Source organism: Girardinichthys multiradiatus, chromosome 20 (assembly GCF_021462225.1).
Source record: "Girardinichthys multiradiatus isolate DD_20200921_A chromosome 20, DD_fGirMul_XY1, whole genome shotgun sequence".
NCBI lineage: Eukaryota > Metazoa > Chordata > Actinopteri > Cyprinodontiformes > Goodeidae > Girardinichthys > Girardinichthys multiradiatus.
In genome coordinates this window covers 46,276,468-46,298,441 of record NC_061812.1, presented here as the reverse complement: position 1 = coordinate 46,298,441, position 21,974 = coordinate 46,276,468, and the positions used below count along the sequence as shown (strand labels likewise).

General features: G+C 42.3%; 1 protein-coding gene and 1 long non-coding RNA gene across 11 annotated transcripts in view; both read left to right on the top strand.

Moving 5' to 3' along the window:
• LOC124856115 (calcium-dependent secretion activator 1-like) overlaps nucleotides 1-21,974 on the top strand; it is a 417,550-nt gene that overhangs the window by 352,014 nt on the left and 43,562 nt on the right. Inside the window, exon 29 of one of the 10 annotated variants that reach the window (XM_047346335.1) lies at nucleotides 6,779-6,896. The exons of the other annotated variants lie outside the window; for them this stretch is intronic. Within the exon in view, the coding sequence (XP_047202291.1) occupies nucleotides 6,779-6,808 (30 nt within the window). The 3' untranslated portion in view covers nucleotides 6,809-6,896. Of the gene's footprint in view, nucleotides 1-6,778; nucleotides 6,897-21,974 lie in introns of those variants that run through there. 10 annotated transcript variants of the gene reach the window in all.
• Nucleotides 8,435-21,974, top strand: part of LOC124856117 — a 28,491-nt gene continuing 14,951 nt past the window's right edge. Inside the window, exon 1 of the long non-coding RNA XR_007035254.1 lies at nucleotides 8,435-8,493. This is a non-coding gene — a long non-coding RNA (uncharacterized LOC124856117). The remainder of the gene's footprint in view (nucleotides 8,494-21,974) is intronic.

The window sequence follows — 21,974 nt, the reverse complement described above, 5'->3', positions numbered from 1 at the left end:
TGCAGCTGTAATCGAACTGAATGTTCATCTGCCTGCCTCGTTCAATGTGTAGCGCTGTGTTTAGTTTCGGCCTTAGTCCTTCTGCTTTTATCTCAGTTCTTGTTTGTGTAAGTGTTGTTGATGGAAAGGTGTCTGACACTTGACTGCTGTCTTGTCATATAGCCTTTTTTTTCCTCACCTAGAAGACTACTGCTGTGGAAATTTGTGTTAGCTTTAGTTTCTTTGTTGTCATTCCAGATCAGTTCTCTGTTCAAAGGGGCATGTGAAGGTGTCAGTGGCCGCTCTCTGCAGCCCTATTGTGCTTTTTAACATTCCATTCATTTTTCAGATTATTGTCTTTCTTCCTATTACTTTCTGTTTGATTCAACATGGCAAAAAGATTAATGTTTGATTCAAGCCATACAGACGTTTAGAAAAAAAATGTCTCACTGTCTGACATTAATCCAGACTAAACATTTCCTGTTTTAGTTTACTTAGGATAAAAGAGGATTATTTTTATTTAATTGCCAGAACAATGCAAATAATCTTTCATACCTTTTGATGGTTTGTTTTTCTCCATGGTGCTTAAAAGTGAAGTTGTACACTTAAATATCGATATTAAAATAACTCTTTATTATCAAAGGTCAGCAAGGTTTTTATTCAGCATTTCTAAATAACATCCGTGACCATTTTCGAAATATGTTTCTTTTGTCAAGTGATAAAACTTGCAGCAATATGCATGGAATTTTATGATGAACCTAAAATGCGCTATAACTTTTACTTATGGTAATGTTCGCTAAACTTCTGAATTCACATGACCAACTGTGCAACGTTTCAGTACTTTTTGCACAACTTGCTGTTCTCTAACAAGGAGCTTCATGGCAAAATTCACAGCAGGTGTTTGCTCCATGAATCGACCAATAAATGTCCTGGTTCAATCAAATCGGTATTTAAACAGTCATCTTCATCATCCTGTTCACATTTTGTCATCAGGAGACCAAGACAACACCTAATTGATCAACAGTACCTCTCCATTGTGGGGCTTTAAACAGGATGTTCTCAGATGGAAGTGTCCACTGGGCTTAGAGTGTCACAGTTTCATTAGCAGGTTGCAACAAAGATACAGAAAGAATGGAAGAGTCACAGAAAGGTGTAGAAGTCTACTTCATTTGACAACATCTCCCTGTGATGAACACTTCATTCCGAACAGTGCCAGATAATGAATGTCACTCAACTCTGGGTACATTTAAGGCAGGTGAGAGACACCCAGGTGTCATGTCAGACCATTCCAAACCATTTACATCACCATTGAGTGCATGCTAAACGACCTGTAAGGGTACCTGACCACACCACCAAGCACAGGTATCATTGGCTTGGATGGGCTAGGGAACATTTATGCTTGATGAGCAAACAGTCAGCCTTAGTGCTGTTCTCTGATGAAAGTCAATTCATGCTGAGCAGAAATGATGACCGCCAACGACTTTGGAGATGTCATGGAGACCACTATGCATGAGCCACTGTTTTCACAATACAAGCCTTTGGTGGTGGTGGTGTTACAGTATGAGCAGGTGTGTCTAGTCAATACAGAACCACCTTAAACCTTGTGAATAGTACAGTGACAGTGACAGAGGGCAGGGGCGCCATTTAAGATTCAAGGTAGAAAAAAAAAAAGATTCAAGGTAGAAGAGTCTTTGTTGTCATTATGTCACCATAATAGAATTTTGCACCGGCTCACAAAATACATAGGCAGAACATATGTACATGGAATGTGACATGTATCATTTAATATTTACATTCATGGACCTCCTGTAGTCCACTATGACCTCCTTGGTCTTGCTGGTGTTCAGTCTGTGGAGCGAATCTCCCTGTACCAAACTGCAGGCTGTCCAGGCCAATGCCGCACCTCTGGCTGAGGTGGGTGTTCAGTCCTTTTTGCTGCTTGGAGTGTCAAAGCGTGCAAAGAAGCTGTTTAAAGTGTCAGGAAAACCTGGGTCATGGCTGAACTGCTGGTCGCTATGCTTATAATTTGTGATGGGTCTGATGTCTCTCCACATACAGTGTGGGTTGTCATCCAGGTAAACAAATACGAAGACTTTATAAAATTCTCTGTGGAGCGATTCTCCCTGTACCAAACTGCAGGCTGTCCAGGACAATGCTGCATCTCTGGCTGAGGGTGGGTCTTCAGTCCTTTTTGCTGCTTGGAGTGTCAAATCATGCAAAGAAGCTGTTTAAGGTGTCACGGAGAGCTGGGTCATGGCTCATCTCATGGGTCATGGAGTTGCTAGTCGCTATGTTTATAATTTGTGATGGATCTGATGCCTCTCCACATACAGTGTGGGTTGTCGTTGTTGAAGTGCTCCTCGATGCGCTACTTGTACCTATGCTTAGCCTGCTGGATGCCCTTCTTGGGATCTGGGTGGATGGGAATGGGAGCAAGGGATAACTTCTCCTTTAAATCCTGAAGGGCCTTTATTGATTCTGGAGTCCAGCTGAAAGTTCTCTTGGTAGATGTGAGGGCTGTGAGAGGTGCAGTGGTTATACTATAGTCCCGAATGAATCGACGGTAAAAGTTGGTGAAACCTAGGAAGCGCTTATGTTGTTTCCTGGTGGGTGGAGTAGACATTCGACAACAGTGTGGATCTTGCTGGGGTCCGGCTTCACCTATCCATCCTCGAAAATGAAGCCAAGAAAAGTTATTGAGTTCACGCAAAATCCACATTCCTCAGCTTTCACATAGTGATAGTTTTCCAAGAGGTGTTGAAGGACCATTCTAACGTGCCATTTAACGGTTGTAAGGTCCTTAGAGAAGATGAGAATGCCGTCCAGGTAAACAAATATGAAGACGTTTATATAATCCTCTGTGGAGCAATTCTCACTGTACCGAACTGCAGGGTGTCCAGGCCAATGCTGCACCTCTGGCTGAGGTGGGTGTTCAGTCATTTTTGCTGCTTGGAGTGTGCCTAAGCATGCCATTGACCAGGGCTTGAAAGATGGCAGGGGCATGCAAAGGGCATAACTAAGTATTTATAGTGACCAATGAGTGTTTTAAATGCAGTTTTCCATTACGAATGCAAGCAAGATGGTATGCATTGTGGAGATCTGGTTTGGTGAAAATGGTGGGGCCATGAACTGATTCAAAGGAGGAGGCTAACAGAGAAAGTTAGTAATTCTTTAAATGGTGATTTGATTTAATCCTCTGTAGTCGATGCAGGGTCTTATGGTCTTATCTTTCTTTTCTACAAAGAAAAATCCTGCACCATCAGGAGAGGATGATGGACGGATTATACCTGCTCTGAGGGAGTCACTTATATATATATATATATATATATATATATATATATACTACATATACTATATACTATGTATTCTGTCACCATGGTTTCTCTTTGAGAGTTGGAGAGGTTGTCTAGCATCGATAGACCTGGGCCGTGTATTCTCAATAGCCCTGGATTTCTTGATAGAAGAAATTTAGAAGTATTAAAAAGATGTTGCCACAAAATGGTATTGGAATACAAATTTTTAATGGAGTTTTGACGAAAATTCAGAATGAAAGACTCACCTCCACTGCCTGCACCTTCCAATGACTCTTCTGTGCGTCTCCCTGCCTTCCAATCAGCATCCTGTCCGCTTGAGTCTCCATCCAATCACCTTCCGACACCTTGCTTTTAAAGGACCTTCAGCAGTGTTCATCCTCACTTGTCAGCTGAAGATCATTCCTCCTCCACTCCACCTTCTTAGTCTTCCTTCCCATCTTCTCCCGGCTTCCTCGCTCCCCAGCCACCAATCCACCACCAGTGTCGGATCAGGGGGAAGACATCTCTAAATCTAAACCTTATAAATGTTCATCTTAGTTCATTGCATTCTCAGCATTCATGTCTTCCTCCCTGGTCCGAGTGCCAAAGAAATAACCATGTAATCACACATCATTAAAACTTTTCCATTTGCCATCCTTTTTCTTTGTGAGTCTTTTCAGATGGAATTATTATTTCAGTTGTGTTCCATATAATCACCTCCCACTCCACTGAACCTGACAATGAGTTAAAAGGAGAAGACAAAAAATACTTATTTGCATACTTGCGCAATTATAGGCAGAGACGGACTCTGTTCTGGAGAAGTCCTGAACAGCAGTTTACTCCAGGGCCGTTGACCAGCCTCGTTCATTACCCGAAAAGTTACACTGAGCGCCTCGAACAGGGCTCACTTCAGAGCAACTGCGGAGCCAACTGGAGAGTGGGAGCCTGGTGCATGTGTGTGTACAGGAACAGGTGGAAGCAGAGCGGTATAACCTAGGCAAAGATAGTGGTAAAACCTGAATGCTGACTCAGAATGGGCTAATTGTAAGTTACAGCTAATCGCTTATTCATCCAGCAAGAAAGGAGGTGGGGGTGCACTTTAATTAGCATCATCAGGGTCATGATGAGGAATAGAGAGCAGAGGGACTCACATGAGCTATAGGTAAAGTTAAATGATCTGTCTGTTATAGAAAACAGTAGCAACCTTCTCTGTGATTTGCATCATAATGTGAAGTTTGCATCATAATGAGAAAATATCTGGTACTTTACGTCAGTCAAAATAAAAGCATTTAAGCATTTAATGTGTAGCTTAACACATTAAAAAGTCCTTCAGATCAACACATTGCATTTCATTGCAGCAGCCAGTCTTATAGTATGGTTCTACATGCAGACAGAAAACAGTGTTGCTCAATAAACCAGGAAAATATCTCCTGGTGCCAGTAAGACGTAGTAGAAAGTGCAAAAGTAAGCCTCCCTCTTCTCTTTCATATCTTCCGTGCTGATTCTAAACATACAGCTCTGGGTTTAAAGGTGCAGTATAATTAAGAAATAAATCATAGCAATTAATCACAGGTGGACCATTAATTAGGTAACTATTATATTTTTCTGAATTACACATGTAATATTATATAAATTAAATGAATTAAACAAGGATACTGTTTTACTGAAGGTGAAACACACATACTATATGTAATATGTACACAGTTATTAATAACTGTAAAATTAGTACCAAGAAGGTCCAGGATGAGGTTCTATGCTATGTTTTAAACACCCCAACTTAACACCCTTTCCTCTCAGAAAGTGTTTAATAGTAAGAACTGCACTAATGTCTCACATGCTCAGTGCAGAAAAAAAGACTGTGTTGTATGTTTCATTTATTATTTTTGGCAGGCCAAATTTCTTCAGAAGTGGAATGAATGGCAGAAAAGACGGAGGTAAAAAAGAACAGGTTCATAAAAGAAGGAACAATTTTAATAAAATGTTTCGAAAGCTCTTGACATAATTAAAATAAATGTGTTTTAGGATTTTACCGTTTGACTACGATTTAAGAAAATCAACTTTATATCACTTTCCTTTTTTGAAATGTAAGAAAAAAACAATGGAGCCTTTGGAGTGAAACACTTTGATGAGAATGTCACGTTAAAAATGGTAATTTATGTAGATGACAAAAGAAGCACATTAATCTGGTCCATAATAAGCATCTCTAAGTTTTAGAAAAGGTTTTGTCAGCAAAAATTCAGATTACGTTTTTTTCTAAATACCTCAAAATGTGTCATTATTTACTTCAGCAAAATGGTTTTTCATCAGTCCTAAACTCTGTATCTCCTTATCCTTCATTCAGCTTCTAACAAAAATAAAAACCAAGTAAAAATATTGTTAACGTTATTTTGTTTGATTCACAATAATTTACAGTCAGTCTAAAACCAGCTGAGACAAAGAACTGGTACAATATGTCCTATGTTATTTAACTTTAAATTACTTGTAAACTGTCTCATGGAAATTTAAATATTTTGGGTTTTCGCTAAAGCCCCCAATGTTTTGAGACCCTAAAAATGCCCGTGGCCCCGATGGTCCTCAGCTGTGTTGATTGCACCTGCCTGTTGCACCCTGCAGGAAGAGTAAGAGAGTGAGAAAAAAACGCACACTCACAACACCAACCTGTGCTCAGCTCCATGACATGACAGCAGGCAAACAATTAAGGAGGCAGAGCAGACAATATGAGGTGCCGTTAGGTCTCAAACACTCTACTGAAACGCTACATGCTCTCACACACACTACTGAAACGCTCTCACATGCACTACTGAAACTACTGCACTATTTGTACTGACAGAAAGAAATACTTCCGGATTGCCATTGAAGGCGCTTTAGCCACTTTAGTGTGTAACAAACTGCCAGTTTCTAGAGCTGTTTTTCACTAGTTTTTTTCTTTCTTTCCTCTGCCCCTCCCATTCTGCCTCACTTACAGCCACTGGATTGGTCCACCATTCATGCTCGTTTCCTCTTCTCATTTTAAACGGAAGTGGCGGTTTGCTGAAGAGCGGTGAAGAAAAAAACAAAACAATACCTGTCACGGTTCGGCCAGCGTTGTGAGTCCGACTTGGAGCTATTGAGCTTAAAGTTAAGGCTGTGTAATCCCTCACCTGTGCTAATCGGCTAATAGTTCTACTTCATGCGCGAAGCTTCAATCCCCAGTTGGATCCGATTGTGGACGGGGCTGCTTCAATGCTCTCGCCGACTGGGTGCCGGGGATCCTGGGCGTGTGGCGCTCTGCTTGTCTGAGATTTTCACGAGACCTGTAATTTTATTCATTCTGATACATAGAATGACATTTTGGGTCTGATGATTTGTTTTATGTTTAAAAGGGGTGGACAGGTCATGAATTCCTGATTCTGCTTGCCTGAGAAGTACAGGAGACTTGTAAGATTCTGTTCGTGTTTTTATTTGTTGTAAACATGAAGTGACAATTTGTGTCTGATGATTTTTTTTTCTTTTCTTTTATTCCACAGCTGTTTACTGTCGGGGCAGTATATGTATGAGAGTCTTTTCACGCGTGATTGTGGAAGAGAAAAAAAGACCATTGGAAATTTAATGTTCTTATGGACATATAAAAAGTACAAAACTGAAGAAAAAAAACCTATGTGAATGTTTTTTTTTGGGGGGGGGGGGTTATCTATCTTGTTTGTGTGTGTGTGTGTGTGTGTGTGTATTAAAGAAAACAAAAAGAAACAATCTTTATAGTTATTCAAAGCTGTTAAGGGGTCATCTTCATTAGTAGGTATGATCTTTATGTGACGGTTAAGGGAAATGTTACAATAATACAACAATTTTGCTATCCAAATTGTCAGGAGGGATACCTGGCTGGCACCCCATTTTAAAAAAAAAATTTAACATTTATTTTTTAAATAAAAACCGTCACAACTGAACAATACTGAAAATAATGACCATCCTAATTATACAGGCATCCTATATATATATATATATTAATATCAATGAATTTAAAATTGTATATTTGGGAATATGAAATTTAGGCAGGAGAATTGGTACATTTATTATAAAAAACATTTAGCATTTAGCAACGTTTTGGGTATTGGAAAAGGAATAAAACATTTTCACATCATAAAGAAAAATCCCTTAAAATATTATTGATAATAAACCTACTTAACTCCTTCTAAAATGTGTGAGAGAGCAGTACCAAAGATGTGTCACAGTTTCTTGATGATGCCCACAGAAACTGCTATTAATATTTATGTCTCTTTTAGATTTTACCATTTACCATTTTCTTTTATGAAGAATTTTAAGTGACTCTTCCTTCACATTATTCGGAATTAAATATTTATTGGGGATAATCCAGACTGACTTCCAGTTGATATCTGAGATATAAAGGTTTCTTCCTGCCCACAGCATCTACAAGACGTTGCATATGGAAGAGAGCAGATAACATCTTGCAGTAAATGCTTCTGGGACCAATACTGCAGTAACAAAGTGTGCACCTTATCTCAGCATCTTTCTGTTTCTACTAAAACAGTTTCTGTTTCCACTGAAATAATTGGAAAACATTTCAATAGTGCGTGTGAGAGCATTTTAGTAGTGTGAGAGTGCATGTAGCATTTTAATAGTGTGTGAGAAAATTTTAGTAGTGCTTGTGAGAGCATTTCAGTAGTGTTGTGAGAGCAAAATTCAGACTGATGTCCCTAATGGCCCCTCATAAGTCCGTGTCAGTTAAAAACAATTCAGGAGCATTCTGCTTAAAATTACCCTTTAATTAAAGTTTGTCTTAACTTTAAAACATACAAACAAAGAACACAAAACTGAACACGTGTGCTGCAGATTGTCTGCTAGCACCAAGATAGCTGAGTTCAACACAAACAAAACCAAACTTCATAAAATGGAAAACCTTTAGATCATTTCAATCTAAATCACTTCTATATTATTCTGCCCAAACACTTAACCTCATGAACTGTGGTGAGGAACATTGTCCAAGGCGGCAAAGTTTGAAGAAACGTCCACAGTCTTTAAACGGTTAGCTACAGCTAACCTCCTTAACTGTGGGGAGTGGCGGCTGTTGTCGGTTGGCCAAACTGCACGTTACCGTAACCACGGTGATGCGGCTCCTGTTGTCCTTCTCTCAGGCAGGGAAAACCGCTTCACTCGGCTTGTAGAGACAGGGTCTCTACTGGGGACTTCTCTGGGACAGTTTGTTTCTGCAGGCCTCAGAGAAAAAGTAAGCAATGCTTATATCTTAATTTACCCCTTTTATGAATGAATACCGGATTCTTTCAACAGTAATTCATCAGTACTTAACTTAGCGCATATGACCGATGATCGTATGACACCCTTGGATCCAGTTTGAAGAGTTTATGTCTTTTTGCCAGCAAAGAGACATTAGTGCGCTTGCCTCACCGGCCAGCCTCGCACAGAGTCTGGATGGTAGAGGTCGGGCCATTGAAAAGGGGGGTGCTTTTATACAGCCAGTGGCATCATGGGAAGTCCGCTGTTACCCCCAATGCCTAAGTTGTGCCGGAAGTAGGTTAATGCAATTTATTTAGAAAGTTCCAGGAAAGTTTGTACTGGCCTTTCATGCTAAACCTCATGGCTGTGGGTCCCAACATATATATATATAATTTTGTTGTCCGATGAGCTAACCCCTCCCTCCTGCTTCCCCATGTCTAAAGGGATTGCTCAATCCAGCTCTCCATACAACGGGTCCGGACTTCCCTAAACCTGAAAGGTCTTACTAAGCAGGTTTACTGAAAGTTCTGTTTAAGCTGGTGTTGGGAAATGACTCGCCTAGCCTCTGACAACCTTCATCCAAAAGTCTCGCCCTTCTTCAACTGGCGGTCCGGGCGACCGAGTAGCCTCTCGCAGTTATCCACACCTTCGACAGTCATTTTTGTTCACGGCTGCTCATTCCCTAATTTACAACTGGCTCTTGGTATATAGGCTAGGTTAATTTTAGTGGCTCAGCATGAGCCCCAAGGGCGCTGTTTTAACAAACTTGACTAAGGCAACCTATAAAAACCTCCTAAAATATCTTAGAGCCAGGCAACAAGACTTTTTACCACCAATGAAAAACCAACAATACGGTGACTCAAATAACTGAATGTCCACAATTTAACTAGAATTTTATATGCTTTCTTTAATTAGTAATGCTTTTGCAGGGGTCAGTAACAGCTTAAATTCGGCAACACAAAATAATTTCAATAATAGAAATGAATCAATCAACTCAACCTGTCTTTCCCTGATGCTGAAACTAGTGGGTTTGAAGAGGCTTTGAAGACGGAGGCTCATCTATGCACCTGATGGAGAAGAATACTTCTGGTAACAACGAGTGGTTTCTTGAAGGGAATACGACTTAATCTTCAGTTTTCTTCCTTTAAGTGGCAGGCACTGATGCTCCAGGCTTTGATGGTTAAACAGGATCTTTGTTGTCATATGTCTCCGAAGACAGTAGTTTCCAGAGGCTGAAGAGTTGAAGGAAACCCGGAGACATAAATGAGGCTGATTCAGGACTTCCAGAAGCCTGAAACTTAGAGCAATCAGCTGTTCACCGATCAAGTTCACTTCTGTTGTCTGGATAAAAAGGCTTTAGATGGAATCAGATTCTTAATTTTGAGGCACAGTCCTTTCTGGGCTCATGGGTTGATCCTCTTCTTTAATGCAGTCGATCAGTGGGGCTGTGTCTCTGTTCCTTTTCCATCCAAGCTTATCTTCTCCGTCTGAACTTGTTCGCTGGTCTTCTGCGAGGAAACAACCCCGTTTCTGCTCTCAGCATTGTTTTTATAGCGCTTGATGCCTTCACTGGTCAGGCCCTTATTAGGCTTCTTAGTTATTGCGCAACCTATTCAGCTCAGCTTCTTGATCATTGCTCAATACTTTAGTCATGGTCATTGTGACCTACTGATTCTGCTTCTCAGCCTTGGAGATGCCAATAATAGCCACGCTGGTCTGTAGTTGCATCCTCCCGTCGCTGTCAGCTGGCTCTCGTCACTCCTTGTCATCCTCCAGTTCTTTCCCTAATCTGCTCAGTTTTAAACTTTACACAGAATTACACATTTCATTCTTCAGCTTTCAGCATTCACTTTAAAACACCGTTGCAAAACCATCACTTCATTCTTTTTATTCATGCTTTACAAATGATTAATGTTATATTTCTTTCATATATAGCTGATTGAGAATGTCAAACCTTAATGTTTTTTCCTCTAATTCTCAGTTCTTAACCACATTTCAATCATACATCTTTTAACTTGTTAATCAAAGACTACTAATTTTATGCAATACATGTGAAAGAATATAAAATCATCATACATCATTTCTTTGGATATACTTGTTTATATTTTTTGCAAAAGATAAGACAGATAACATGTGGCAGATAATATGTGGCTCCACACAGGCCTCTCCAGTCTCTCAGCTTCAGGATATGAGAACATGCTTGTTTCACTCCTCACTGCTTCAACTGTGTGTTTTAATAATTATTGCATGGATTACACATAAGGATATAAGGATATTTATTGTAACTTTTATGGAGTTAACTGTGAGCAGTTACTAAATGTTGCATGGATTACATGGAAAGATATCACCTTATTTTGATATCACCTTATTTTAATATATATATATATATATATATATATATATATATATTCAAAACTATAAAAAGAGGGGTCCAACCGGTTCCAAACGAGCCTGTCGACCAGAGCCTCCCCAGTACGAAACAGTCCTAATACCCCAATAAATTCTGATTTCAACCCCATGACCCCCCACCCCAACATGAACCGACCAAAAACTGGGACCAACACCCCCAACCCCTACAGAACTGCCCAAACCATTAAACCTTATCCCCATCCGTAACACCCAGTCCGCCAACCGAAGAAGTCACCGATCCCCAACGAAGAGGAACCAGCTGAAAGTGTCAGTGGAGGTGGATGTGGAGGCCTCAATCATCACCTGAATCGATGATTACCTGACAAACAGCCCACAGTATGTGAGACTGAAGGGTTGTGTATCTAACCAGGTAGTTAGCAGCACAGTACCTCCACAAGGGACCGTACACTCTTTACACGTCAGACTTCTAGTACAAGACCGACATCCACAGAAATACTCATATGACAATCATAGGGTGTATTAGAGATGGACAAGAAGCTAAGTAAGAATAGCTGGTGGACTGCTTTGTGGCATGGTGTACAAACAATCATCTTGAATGTGAATAAAACAATGATGGCGCCTAAGATGGCGCCGAAGATGGTCGCCTCGGCGTGTTGGTGCGCATTGTCTTGTTTTGTTTTTTGCTTTAAAATTGTCTTCTGTGATGGTACCCGGAGCTCTCTCACCAGAGAAGAACTCATGAACATCAGGGCTACTACACCAGAGGAGTTATTTCCCACTTTTCTGCCTACTGCTCTGGAATTTTTGGACATTCTGGTCAAAGGTGTGCTCACCTTTGCTCACGCGGTGAAATGCCGGAAGAGAGGGAAACGGGCTGGGGTGCTGGTACGTCTTCGCCAGCGTGGACTACGAACACCGTTACCTGGAATATTTCTCTCTAACGTGCGCTCACTTCCCAACAAAATTGAGGAACTACAATTGCTGTTGGGGAAAAACAGGGACTTTTATTCATCGCCAGTTTTGTGCTTCACGGAGACGTGGCTGTGTGGATTAATACCGGACTCTGCGCTGCAGCTGGCAGGATTCCAGCTCTACAGAGCGGACAGGGACACGGAACTCTCTGGCAAAGCGAAAGGTGGAGGAATCTGTTTCTACCTCAACAGTGGTTGGTGCAACGACGTGACAGTGATGCAGCAGCACTGTTCTCCAGACCTGGAATCCTTCATCATAAACTGTAAGACATTCTATTCCCCCCGTGAGTTCACTTCGTTCATCCTGGTCGGTGTTTACATCCCACCGCAAGCTAACGTTCAGGTCGCACTGCGCATGCTCGCCGACCAGATACTGAGTGTGGAGCGGACCAACCAGGACTCCTTAGTTATCGTCATTGGCGACTTTAACAAAGGTAATCTCACCCACGAACTCCCCAAATATAGACAGTTTATTAAATGTCTGACCAGAGAGGACAACATTCTGGATCACTGTTACACCACCATCAGAGACGCTTATCACGCCGTCCAACATGCTGCACTGGGCCAATCCGACCACATCATGGTCCACCTGATTCCTGCCTACAGGCAGAAACTAAAGCTCTGCAAACCTGTTGTGAGGACGTCAAGGAAGTGGAGCAGTGAGGCTGTGGAGAATCTCCAGGCATGTTTAGGCTGTACAGACTGGGATGTGTTCAGGACTACTACCAACAGTCTGGACGAGTACACAGAGGCTGTGACTTCCTACATCAGCTTCTGTGAGGACAGCTGTGTACCATCATGCACCAGGGTGAGTTACAACAACGACAAACCCTGGTTCACAGCCAAACTCAGAAGGTTAAGACTGGATAAGGAAGAGGCCTTCAGGAGTGGGGACAAAGACATATACAGAGAGGCGAAGTACAAGTTTGACAAGGCAGTGAAAGAGGCTAAACGACTGTACTCTGAGAAGCTCCAAAACCAGTTCTCAGCCAACGACTCTGCATCTGTCTGGAAAGGGCTCAGGCAGATCACCAACGACAAGCCGAAAGCCCCCCACTCCATCAACGACCGACGCCTCGCCAACGACCTGAACGAGTTCTACTGCCGCTTTGAAAGACAAAGGGACAGTCCTGCAACCATCGCCCACGACACCCCCCAACAGCTGCAGCCACAATCCACCACCCCCACCTCCCCAACCTCAAGAGGGGCCTTGGCACCTCCAACTCCCACCCTGAAGTTCCCCCCCACCAGCCCCCTACCCACGCCGGGGATGGCTCTTTCCATCCATGAGAGGGACGTCAACAAACTCTTCAGGAGACAGAACCCCCGGAAAGCTGCTGGACCGGATTCTGTCTCACCAGCCAGCCTGAAGCACTGCGCTGATCAGCTGTCTCCAGTCTTCACAGACATTTTTAACACCTCACTGGAGACATGTCATGTGCCAGCCTGCTTCAAGTCCTCCACCATCGTCCCTGTTCCCAAGAAGCCAAGGACCACAGGGCTTAATGACTTCAGACCCGTCGCCCTGACCTCTGTGGTGATGAAGTCCTTTGAGCGCCTTGTGCTCTCACACCTAAAAGACATCACCGACCCCCTGCAATTTGTCTACAGAGCCAACAGGTCTGTAGATGATGCAGTCAACTTAGCCCTTCACTTCATCCTCCGGCACCTGGACTCCACAGGAACCTATGCCAGGATCCTGTTTGTGGATTTCAGCTCTGCCTTCAACACCATCGTCCCAGCTCTGCTCCAGGAGAAGCTCTCCCAACTGAGTGTGCCCGACTACACCTGTAAGTGGATCACTGACTTTCTGTCTGACAGGAAGCAGCGTGTGAGGCTGGGGAAGCACGTCTCTGACTCCCTGACCATCAGCACTGGTTCCCCCCAAGGCTGTGTTCTCTCTCCTCTGCTCTTCTCCCTGTACACCAACAGTTGCACCTCCAGTCACCAGTCTGTCAAGCTTCTGAAGTTTGCGGACGACACCACCCTGATCGGACTCATCTCTGATGGTGATGAGTCTGCATACAGATGGGAGGTGGACCATCTGTTGGACTGGTGCAGCCAGAACAACCTTGAGCTCAACGCTGTAAAGACAGTGGAGATGGTTGTGGACTTCAGGCAGAACCCAGCCCCACCTGCCCCCATCACCCTCTGTGACTCCACAATTGACACTGTGGAATCTTTCCGCTTCCTGGGAACCATCATCTCCCAGGATCTCAAGTGGGAGCCAAACATCAGCTCCCTCATCAAGAAAGCCCAGCAGAGGATGTTCTTCCTGCGGCAGCTGAATAAATTCAACCTGCCAAAGACTATGATGGTGCACTTCTACACAGCCATCATTGAGTCCATCCTCACCTCCTCCATCACCATCTGGTACACCGCTGCTACAGCCAAGGATAAGGGCAGGCTGCAGCGTGTCATTTGGTCTGCTGAGAAGGTGATTGGCTGCAGTCTACTGTCGCTCCAGGAAGTGTACACCTCCAGGACCCTGAAGCGGGCAGGGAAGATTCTGGCTGATCCCTCCCACCCCGGTCACAGACTCTTTGAGACTCTCCCCTCTGGCAGGAGGCTGGTCCATCCGGACCAAACCCTCACACCACAAGAACAGTTTTTTCCCATCGGCCACCAGCCTGGTTAACAAAGCCCGGAAACCACCCTGACACTCTCCCTTTCCCCCACACCCCCCTTTTTTGCTGACAGGACACCTGTAACCTGCAACTCTATGCGTTACATTAACGCTCAGCTTGGACTCCTGCTTTACTTACACTGCCATAATTGCACAATGATCACCTGCACTGTTGTACTGCTTTCGCACCCAATACTGCTCTATATTTACTCTCACTCACTTAAAACTGTGCACATATATTTATATTATATTGTAGATATGTTTATACTGTTTAATTTGTATTGTATTGCACCGACTACGCCAAAACAAATTCCTTGTATGTCCAAAAACATACTTGGCAATAAAGCTTTTCTCATTCTGATTCTGATTCTGATGATGATTGTAGATTTTTAAGAAAAACTGGACAAGTTTTTCAACAACATATTGTTGAGAAGAACTGGAAGTCGTGAAGGAATATAAATACCTCAGTGTTTCCCTGGACAACAGACTGGAGTGGAGATGCAACTGTGAAGTCGTCTACATTAAGAGACAAAGCAGACTGGAGGAAACATAAGTCATTCAGTGTTTGCATCAAGATGTTGCAAATCTTCTATAAGTCTGTTGTGAATACTGTGATCTCCTCTGCCATCATCGGGCCATCATCTGGTTGGGGTAGGAGCATCAGAGTTAAGTACTTATAAAAGCTTAACAAGCTAATAACGAAGCTTGTTCTGGGGATTTCTCCGGAACCTCTTGAGGCAATTGTGCAATATGAAGAACAGTATGAAGAACCCTGAGCATCCTCTTCGTCAGACTGTCGTAAAACAACAGAGTGTCTTTAGCTAGAGGCTTTATCAGATCTACTGTAAGACAGAACGATACTGGAGATCCTTCCACCCCACAGCATCTACAAGGACTCTTTCAAGAAACCTGCATATTATGAGCTACACTGCATTTAATTTCCTTTTGGGAATACTACAGTATTTTTAAATTGAGTTCAATCTTTGTTATTATACTTTTGATACTTTTTAATGGAACCTGACAACTAGTATTGAAAACTAAACTACTGTTAAAAGTACATTTTAACAAATGCATTTCAGAGAACCAATATCTACAGGTGTGCGATACTGGGAACTTTGGTATCAATCCAATACCAAGTAAATACAGGGCTAGTATCGCTAATACCAATACAGATACCGAAACATTACTTGAAATGTCATGATCATTGAATAATTTTATGATTTTCCCTTTAGTTAGTTGATTAATATGATAAAACGAAGGACAAAGATTTTGCGCCAATAAATGTGTTTTTATTTAATGTAAAAGTATGACAATTCTAAAATGATTCCCTAATCCATGGCTCTTTGTGAATTGTCTAGGTGAAATGACAAAATGATTAAGATAATTAATTCTGTAACTGTAATTTGCATGTAGCCTAAATAGGAAAACTATTTTTACTTCAACTGTTAACACAGAGGATTATTATATTCAGCCATGTTCATATTTCATGCTTGAAGTATTTATATTCATAGAAGTGTATATTTTTGAGTTCCAAAAAAACAATTAAGATTTTTTTCAACTGGCTGAATAAATGATAACAGTTGATAACAGTGTGCTAAAATCTATCTCTGATCACCAATTAAACTGTTGAAAACATTTCCTTATGCTGGAGATTACCCGAATATTCCTGATTTTTGACTTAAAAGCCAGAGACCTCTGTCTTTGTGCCGGGGTTATGGTTTGGGGATCTCCCCCTCATCCTTCCTCAACCGTTTTTTTTTTTGCAGCTGGGAGTGCTCTCGACTGTGTACTGTTTTTATATGTTTCTGTAAATCAGTAGTGTTCCCACATTAGCAAATGACTTTTCTGCACATATCACGTGGCAGTGTCCTTATCAGCTTCAGTGAATAACATCCACAAAGCACTTCTCTTTCTCTCCGCCCTCACGGGCAGCTGTCAGTGCTCTCTGCCGGCAGAGCAGGGAGGGAGGGGCAATGAGTAGCAGAGAGAGAGGCGTTGTTTGCACAGAGAGAGATGCTGCACTCCGCTGAACTCTGGGAAGAAATTTGATGGACACATAAAAGAGAATCTGAAACTAAAGTATCGATCTCACCACGCTAGTATTGATCTGATACTGATGCCGACTTGGTATCGATATCATCAATATTTTGGATCGATCCGCCAACCTCTACCAATCTCCATTCCAGTTTTAAATTAGGTCAGTTTGCACATGCTAGATTCTCTCTAGCTCCAACCCCACATACAAACGAATATTATTGCGTAGCACAATTGCAATTGTCTTAGTACATTGTTGGGATACATTAAGACTCATTGCTTGACCAGTTCATGCTAACATCTTCGGACAGCTGGACAGCTTAACATGCCCCCATCACAGGCAATACAAAGCAGCTTCTAAAGAGCAACAATTTAATTGCCACTTCAGGTGTTCCACATGGTAAACATGTCTAGCTGAAAATGTATGTGGTCTACAGTAAATGCTACATTCCCTTACAAAATGCATTAGAGAGACATTCAGCATGTTACAGAGACAAATACAGAATTTGACATGATTTCTTAATTCCACTCTATCTTAAACATGAATGGGTTGCAACAAATAAGCATTAACTTCCACAATCACATAGAATCCATTCCAGCAGCTCTGAGTGTTTGTGTCTGGGTATTCTAAAGAGAGGGTCAACATGGACTTTACTAATCCTTGCTTTTTTAGGGGACTTTTTTCCTCCCTCTGTATAATTTTTATTTGATACCCCCTTTGTGAGAAATGCATGCCAGCCTTCAGGTTGTGCCTGCTAGAGAAGTGCTGTGATATGGACTATTGTTGATTTATTTTGTTTAGTTGACCAAAGGTTTGGACACACCTTCTCATTCAAAGAGTTGTCTTTATTTTCATGACTATGAATATTGTAGCTTCACATTGAAGGCATCAAATCTTTGAATTAACACATGTGGAATTATATACTGAACAAAAAAGTGTGAAACAACTGAAAATATGTCTTGTATTCAAGGTTCTTCAAAGTAACCACCTATTCCTTTGATTACTGCTATGCACACTTATTCTGTTGATGAGCTTCAAGAGGTAGTCACCTGAAATGGTTTTCACTTCACAGGTGTGCCCTGTAAAGTTTAATAAGTGGGATTTCAAGCCTTATAAATGGGGTTGGGACCATCAGTTGTGTTGTGCAGGAGGTGGAAACAGTACACAGCTGATAGTCCTACTGAATAGACTGTTAGAATTTGTATTATGGCAAGAAAAAAGCAGCTAAGTAAAGAAAAACGAGTGGCCACCATTACTTTATGAAATGAAGGTCAGTCAGTCTGAACAATTGGGAAAACTTTGAAAGTGTCCCCAAGTGCAGTCGCAATAACCATCAAGCACTACAAAGAAACTGGCTCACAAGAGGACCGCCCCAGGAAAGGAAGACCAAGAGTCACCTCTGCTGCGGACGATAAGTTCATCCGAGTCACCAGCCTCAGAAATCGCAGGTTAACAGCAGCTCAGATTAGAGAACAGGTCAATGCCACACAGAGTTCTAGCAGCAGACACATCTCTAGAACAACTGTTAAGAGGAGACTGTGTGAATCAGGCCTTCATGGTAAAATAGCTGCTAGGAAACCACTGCTGTGGACAGGCAACAAGCAGAAGAGACTTGTTTTGGGCTAAAGAACACAAGGAATGGACATTTGACCAGTGGAAATTGCTTTGGTCTGATGATTCCAAGTTTGAGATCTTTTGTTCCAACCACTGTGTCTTTGTGCGGCGCAGAAGATGTGAACGGATGGACTCTACATGCCTGGTTCCCACCGTGAAGCATGGAGGAGGAGGTGTGATGGTGTGGGGGTACTTTGCTGGTAACACTGTTGGGGATTTATTCAAAATTGAAGGCATACTGAACCAGCATGGCTACCACAGCATCTTACAGCGGCATGCTATACCATCCGGTTTGCGTTTAGTTGGACCATCATTTATTTTTCAACAGGACAATGACCCCAAACACTCCTCCAGGCTGTGTAAGGGCTATTTGACCAAGAAGGAGAGTGATAGGGTGCTGCGCCAGATGACCTGGCCTCCACAGTCACCGGACCTGAACCCAATCGAGATGGTTTAGGTGACTACCTCTAGAAGCTCATTAACAGAATGCCAAGAGTGTGTGTAGCAGTAACCAAAGCAAAAGGTGGCTACTTTGAAGAACCTAGAATATAAGACATATCTTCAGTTGCTTCACACTTTTTTGTTCAGTATATAATTCCACATGTGTTAATTCATAGTTTTGATGCCTTCAGTGTGAAGCTACAATATTCATAGTCATGAAAATAAGGAGAACTCTTTGAATGAGAAGGTGTGTCCAAACTTTTGGTCTGTACTGTATATACAGGGGTTGGTCAATAAAACTGAAACACCTGGTTTTAGACCACAATAATTTATTAGTATGGTGTAGGGCCTCCTTTTGCGGTCAATACAGCATCAATTCATCTTGGGAATGACATACACAAGTCCTGCACAGTGGTCAGAGGGATTTTAAGCCATTCTTCTTGCAGGATAGTGGCCAGGTCACTACGTGATACTGGTGGAGGAAAACGTTTCCTTACTCACTCCTCCAAAACACCCCAAAGTGGCTCAATAATATTTAGATCTGGTGACTGTGCAGGCCATGGGAGATGTTCAACTTCACTTTCATGTTCATCAAACCAATCTTTCACCAGTCTTGCTGTGTGTATTGGTGCATTGTCATCCTGATACACGGCACCGCCTTCAGGATACAATGTTTGAACCATTGGATGCACATGGTCCTCAAGAATGGTTCGGTAGTCCTTGGCAGTGACGCGCCCATCTAGCACAAGTATTGGGCCAAGGGAAAGCCATGATATGGCAGCCCAAACCATCACTGATCCACCCCCATGCTTCACTCTGGACAGGCAACAATCTGGGTGGTACGCTTCTTTGGGACTTCTCCACACCGTAACTCTCCCGGATGTGGGGAAAACAGTAAAGGTGGACTCATCAGAGAACAATACATGTTTCACATTGTCCACAGCCCAAGATTTGCGCTCCTTGCACCATTGAAACCGACGTTTGGCATTGGCATGAGTGACCAAAGGTTTGGCTATAGCAGCCCGGCCGTGTATATTGACCCTGTGGAGCTCCCGACGGACAGTTCTGGTGGAAACAGGAGAGTTGAGGTGCACATTTAATTCTGCCGTGGATGTGGTTCGTCCTTCTTGGTGGTATGCCGACATTACCCTGGATACCGTGGCTCTTGATACATCACAAAGACTTGTTGTCTTGGTCACAGATGCGCCAGCAAGATGTGCACCAACAATTTGTCCTCTTTTGAACTCTGGTATGTAATCCATAATGTTGTGTGCATTTCAATATTTTGAGCAAAATTGTGCTCTTACCCTGCTAATTGAACCTTCGCACTGCTCTTATTGGTGCAATGTGCAATCAATGAAGACTGGCTAAGAGGTTGGTCCAATTTAGCCACTGGAAAAAAACATTCTAGGATCTTGTCATGATCTGAGGATATTTAAATTTTGTGTTGGCTCTTGTTCATGACTATTTTCCAGGTGGCACTTTTGACATCTTTTTTGGTTAGAATGTTTTATTGCTTCTCTGTTTCATGCTCATTCTCATTCATGCTCTTGTTTCCACTCCCTGCCACAGTCAGCTTGCAACCTGCTTCATCTGTTCCACCTGCACTTTGCCAATTAGTCTCCTAGCTTCACCTGTATATGTATACACTCCTCTGTTCTGTTCATTCCTCACTATATTGCTGTGACCCATGTCAAGTCTGTCTGAGGCGGTGGCTACACCAAAGCCATGGTTCCATGTTCAGCCTGCCTCATGCCTGCCTGTAAGGTTTTGATTATTCATTGAAACTTTTAGTTTCACCGATCTGCCCCTGCCTGTCCGCATTTGGGTCCTTCTCCTCCGACACTTGCTTTACCCATCAGAACACCTACTTTATCAGCGATAGACAAGATTAGGGTTTTCAAAGCCATCCACTGGCCATAGTGCAGAATAAAAGAGTGATGTACAAAAGAGATTATTTCAAATCAAACAAGTAAGTCCTTTATCAACAGTTTATTTCTCTCATTCAAGTGAAATCTGAGAAACATGTTTTTATGTGGTCCCATTCAGCTCTTTAAAACAGGAAAATTATGCATCAACTTGAGTGTTTTATAGAGAATTCATGTGAAACTGAATTTTAGGTAAGGAGTTCCGACATTCTGCATAAGACTCTGGGTGGTTTAGGTCTCTAAACAGGTTTTGCTAAGATTCAGCCTAAGAATATATTGAGTGTCAGTTAAGTTGGGGTTTTGTCATGCATTCAGTTTCAGCCACAGTCAGAAGATTGTTTTTAAAGAGCCTCTTAATTTCAATGCATGTGTCAATGCTCACAGTATTACATCTGTAGTGGGATCACGCTGGCTCATTCAATTCAATTCAATTCAGTTTTATTTATATAGCACCAATTCACAACACATGTTGTCTCAAAGCACTTCACAAAAGTCAGGTACATACATTATAATTAATCCTAACCATTGAACGGTGCTGTCAGATTCAGGTATTTATTCAAATTGGATAAAAAGTTTTTCTGTCTAAGGAAACCCAGCAGATTGCATCCAGTCGGTGACTTGCAGCATTCACTCCTCCCAGATGAGCATGTAGAGACAGTGGGCAGTCACTGGCGTTGACTTTGCAGCAATCCCTCATACTGAGCATGCATGTAGCGACAGTGGAGAGGACAAACTCACTTTTAACAGGAAGAAACCTCCAGCAGAACCAGGCTCAGTGTGAGCGGCCATGTGCCACGACCGACTGGGGGTTTGAGAAAACAGAGCAGAGACACAAAGAGAACAAAGAAGCATTGATCCAGGAGTACTTTCTATGGGAAGGAAGAGTAAATGCTAATGGATGTAGCTCCTTTAGTCGTTTCACCTAGAAACAAAGAACAGATAAACTTTGAGCCAGTTTTCAAGGTTAGAGTCTGAAAGAGAGCACATATAAGTAGTTACAGTAAAAGCTCAGTCAATCGCCATGTCTAGGAGAGAGAAAGGGTTAAACACTAAAAGACAGGGCCATGTGGATCATCCGTAAAGGGTGAGCATTAAGTTGTTGCCAGCAGAAGCTCGGACGATTCCCCTCTCCAGAAAGGTGTCACAGGTAGACAGAGTCAGGCCAAGTGTAGCTTCTAGGAAGAGAAAAGAGAGAGAACAAAGTTAAAAGCTGAAATAACAGGAAATAATGCAAAATCGGAGAGTAGTGTGGGAATGTAGCGAAGAGAGTGAAAGTGGTCATTATGTCCTTCAGCAGCCTAGGCCTATAGCAGCATAACTACAAAGATAGCTGAGGATAACCTAAGCCACTCTAACTATAAGCTTTATCAAAAAGGAAAGTTTTAAGCCTAGTTTTAAAAGTAGACACGGTGTCTGCCTCACGGACTAAAACTGGGAGCTGGTTCCACAGGAGAGGAGACTGATAACTAAAGGATCTGCCTCCCATTG